The sequence below is a fragment of the Orycteropus afer genome, unplaced genomic scaffold (assembly GCF_000298275.1).
Source record: "Orycteropus afer afer isolate SDZICR_OR568_19922 unplaced genomic scaffold, OryAfe1.0 scaffold00026, whole genome shotgun sequence".
In the NCBI taxonomy this organism is placed as follows: Eukaryota; Metazoa; Chordata; class Mammalia; order Tubulidentata; family Orycteropodidae; genus Orycteropus; species Orycteropus afer.
Genome location: NW_006921613.1, coordinates 17,000,646 through 17,004,945, shown reverse-complemented (window position 1 = coordinate 17,004,945; position 4,300 = coordinate 17,000,646). Strand labels below are relative to the sequence as shown.

The 4,300-nt window shown below is 45.5% G+C and overlaps 1 protein-coding gene across 1 annotated transcript in view; it reads right to left on the bottom strand.

The window, feature by feature from the left end:
* PPIP5K1 (diphosphoinositol pentakisphosphate kinase 1) overlaps positions 1 to 3,459 on the bottom strand; it is a 36,651-nt gene extending 33,192 nt beyond the window's left edge. Inside the window, exons 1-8 of the mRNA XM_042783676.1 lie at positions 3,300 to 3,459; positions 3,175 to 3,213; positions 2,773 to 2,863; positions 2,449 to 2,534; positions 1,991 to 2,145; positions 1,754 to 1,855; positions 1,172 to 1,333; positions 330 to 451 (exon numbers count right to left, since the gene is read on the bottom strand). Coding sequence (XP_042639610.1) covers positions 330 to 451; positions 1,172 to 1,333; positions 1,754 to 1,855; positions 1,991 to 2,145; positions 2,449 to 2,534; positions 2,773 to 2,863; positions 3,175 to 3,213; positions 3,300 to 3,459 — 917 coding nt within the window. The remainder of the gene's footprint in view (positions 1 to 329; positions 452 to 1,171; positions 1,334 to 1,753; positions 1,856 to 1,990; positions 2,146 to 2,448; positions 2,535 to 2,772; positions 2,864 to 3,174; positions 3,214 to 3,299) is intronic.
* Between the last annotated feature and the right edge of the window lie 841 nt (positions 3,460 to 4,300).

Sequence of the window (4,300 nt, the reverse complement as noted above, 5' to 3'; positions counted from 1 at the left end):
GGCTGCGATGATGGGCTCAAGTATAGCAGGGATTGTGGGGCTGGCGCGGGCTTGGGCAGTGTTTCGTTCTGCTGTGCATGGGGTCACTATGAGTCGGAAACGACTCGATGGCACTTAACAACAACAACAACACGTGGCAGTAAAAGAAATATTGTTATGTCCAACCTTAATAGTAATTACTTCCAGGGGATACAGTGTTGAGAAGGCAAGGAGTCTGGGTAGCCCTTTCCCTTTTAAATTGTTTTTTACAATATTTAAAACAAAGGAAAAACTTTCTAACCCTCTTCTCTAAACCCATTTTCCCCATCCCAGACCACTCTATCCCTTACCCCAGAATCTTGGCACAGTCATCATAGTATTTCATTGAGTTCTTGACAAAACTGAAGCCATTGACATCACACACAAAGGAATGGCCATTGGCACGAAGAAGGTCAAATCCACAAACTGTTTGCTGCAGGAAAAAAGGGCAAGATGAGAACAAGAGGGGCCTCTCTTTCCAGACCTCCCCCCTTCTTTTTAGTTTTTTAATAATCTTTTATTTTTATTGTGATTTTGGTGAAAGTTTACAGAGCGAATTCATTTTCCATACAGCAGTTCACATACATTTTGTCTCATGACACTGACTACAATTCCCCACAATGTAACAGCTTTCTTCCCACTTCCTCCCTGTAGTTACCTCTTCCCTGTGTCCTTCTTTCCTATGCATTTCTGCCTGTGCCCCTCCCTAAAGCTATCTCCCTGTGCAAAGAGTGCCCTTCTGTTCTCCCATGATTGATCGTTCTCAGGAATGTATCTACCTACCTGATGTAAATGTTCACCCTATATGCCTATCTGTTGTTTGTCTGAAGCCTTGGGAATGAGTTCAATTCCAGACCTAAAGGGTAACTAAGGGCCATAGTCTCGGGACTCTCACCAGGCTCTATAAGATCAGTAAACCTGGTCTTTTTTGATTTTGAGATCTGTTCCACACTGTTCTCCCACTCTATCCAGGATCTCCTGCACTAATCCCTTTCTAAGTAGTTGACAGTGGTAGCCAGGCACCATCTAGACCTTCTGGTCTCATGGTCATATAGGCTCAGGTTCACAGGGTCCACTGGTCCTTTGGACTATCCAGACCCCTATCTTGTCTCTCTCTCTCTCATTCTACAAACCTCCGTGGGCTCTCCTGTACCTTAAAAGCTACACAGACTTTCCTGGCCACCAGCTTTTCCATGGCAGTCAGCATGACTGGATACCGAATCTCTTTCCCTTCACTGTCTCGTTCAACCTTCCCGTCCAAAGCTGGAGATTTTCTGGCTTCAGCATGGGCATAATCTGGCCCCACTGTATACACCTGCAGGTACATAGCATCACTCAGTATGCCCACAGTTCACCCTGTATACGAGAAGACAATATGAGCACTAGGTCTATACACTGGTTTCAGAATTAAAAAACAAAACAGTGTTAAGAATAAGAGTAATGGTTTTCCTACTGAGCTCTACTGAAGCATAAGGTTTTCTCTTTGGAACTCCAGCACTATCATCTAGTCTCTGTTAAGAAATAACTTACTATACATTTTCTATGTGATCCTTGCCCATTCTCTGATAGTGATAATGTGAATGCCAACATCCCCCACCCCACTCTTTATCTTCATCTGAATATGAAAGCCATTCATTCACAGGTTGTTTCTATGACCTCCTCCATATACTCCCATCTGCTTCCCAAGCACCCCATCCCCATTTGTAACCTCTTAAATCCCTATATCCACCATAACCTTGACATCTGTGCCATCTGTCGGCATAAACTCTTCATAGATATATGACCCTGTTTTTCGGACACTGCTCTCAGGAGAGTAAACGCTGCTTCGGCTGCCAATCTTCAAGAGAAAGGAGAAAAAATCTTGTTGCCTCAACCCTCCACCTTGTCTTCACATCCTCCAGCTTCCCTCCCTACAACTTTATCCTTGTTCTTCTACCTCTTTGATTCCCCAAAGGCTCACATGCCCCCACACCTTACGGAAGAGGCGCTGACTTCCTCCTCCAGCTGAACTGGGGTAGTAGATGTAAACATTGTGGTCCTCTGCACTCACTGGCTTCTCCACAAAGGGCTTGGGAAAGACAGCTCCATTTACCTCTACCTGGTCTTCACCTTCTATCAGGTTGCATTCTGAAAGGTGGGTGTGTGGTCATTCCGAGGGCCAAGGGTTAGAAAATACTTCCAACCTCCATTTCCCCAGGGTTTTAATCTCTGTAACCTCAAACTTCTATTATCTCATCTTGGTAATAGGAATAGCAATATTTATATTATTGGTTCTAAGGCTCTGTCTAAAGACCCGTGACTCTAACCCTACCCATAATCCAGTATCCAAAGTCCCACTTAGGTGGTACAAAGGAGGTGTCTAGAGGATGAAGCACTGGCTAAGGCCTAGACAGCAAGGCAGGGTAGGAGTAGACAAAGCCAGGTACTCACCCTCCGGCCGGGCAGGGTCACGGTTGAGCACAGCATATCGAGGCAGATCAATACCCTCCTCCTGCAGAATCCGGTACACCTCCCTCCTGTCACCCCCAAATAAATTAGCTGGAAGGCGGGGGTAAAAACTAAAGGGAAGGGCTAGAGATTCCATTTATATAGGGGTTGAAAGACACCAGGGTCCAGACCCAAGAAAGTAGGGTACAAAATTTAAGCAAGTTTGTTTGACTCTGCTTCTCCCAGAATAAGTGTCCTACAGACATTTGGGAGAGAATGAGGCATGATCCCAGGCCACCCATCCCACTGGTTAAGAGAAAGATGTACCTATCTTGGATGTAATACTGCATGGCCAAGTCATTGATAAGAAAGGGATTCCGAAGCTTAGAGTAAGCAACAGCCTTGTCCAGAGGAAAGCCTGGGATGGGGAAAGAAAATAGGGAGGCCAAAAAGAGTGAAAGAGAGTGAGAACATATCAAACATAGTATCGTTATTAGTTGCCACTGAGCTACTCCATCCATCCAACTTCATCACTATCCTTCTGTCTAAGTTCCCAAAAGCCTAGGCTATCCATCAGGAAAAAGTAGAAAAATTATTTTTAAGGTCTTCCAGAGACCTAATTCCATCAAAGACCTTAAGAGCCTTAGAGCTGTCCTAAGGTTAGAACATGGGCTATAAACTACCTCCAGCAACTCTTCTAAGATGAAGGGAAAGCAAACGCCTTTGCACTGTTCTCAAGTGTGTTAGGAAGAGTTGTTGGCCTCTTTACTAAGGATACACAACAGTAAGAACCTCATTTCCCACTCCAGCATTTCCAACACCATCCCTTCCCATTTTCCCTCCCAGACCCCAACCTTTGGAGTGGAAAGAGATGAGGCAGTGGCAAGATGGCCAGTTTTCCACAGGTTCATTGAGAATCACATCTTCTCCCAGAATGATAACAGTCAGGTAGTCAAATCGGCAGAGTCGTTCTAGGATTTGAGTCATTGGCTTGGACTTAGATTTCTTGGTCATGGCACAGATGCCAACAATGATCTGTGGTTCAGGAGGCTACAGGAAGGAAGTGTTGTCAGGAACTCAGGAACTTCCTACCTATACCACCCCCCATCAGGGAACACTGTCTCATCTTAGGGAACAGAGATTTTTGCCAGGACTTCAGACCTGTAGGGTAAAGATGGCCTTCTGATTTTGGTCTGGGTTGGAGCACATGCATGGTTTTCTATTGTCTACAGAATAGGAGCCTTTCCACAGTACAAATATGTGTATTCAGGCCGAAGAGCCAAAGAACCAATAATCATGAGATGATATAAGAAGGCACAAGGACAGGGGCTTTGCAGAGATCTAACCAATCTCCAATGCCCCTCCCTTAAATCAGAAAAAGGGACTGTTTATGATAGAATCCATGCATTTGGGAAGAAGAGAAAAATGTCTTCATTCAATGGAATCCCAACTCTCTGTCAAAAGGGCCCATCACCAAGTTATATCATTTCCCTAGTCTTACCACTTCATCCTCCTCATCCTCAAGGAGCTCGCTGTCACTTTCTTCTGTCCTCATGCCTATTCCACAGGTGCCCAGACCCTCATCTCCAGCTCCAAGGAAGAAGTGGGCCGTGGCGCTCTCGCCCTCACTGGCCGGCAATGACCACATCCCCGCCGAAGTACCCACTCATCCCGCTCTGTGGAGGGGAGCACCCCATCAGCCCAAAATCTAAGCCCCATGTTGGTGGGTAGGGGATGGGGTAGGTGAGTAGGAACTATGAGGGGACTAGGGGATAGAGGGGACAAAGCTATAGAAGAAGAATCAACAGGAAAGGGGCAAATGGACTTGATTGGAAATGACTAAAGATTCATAAGA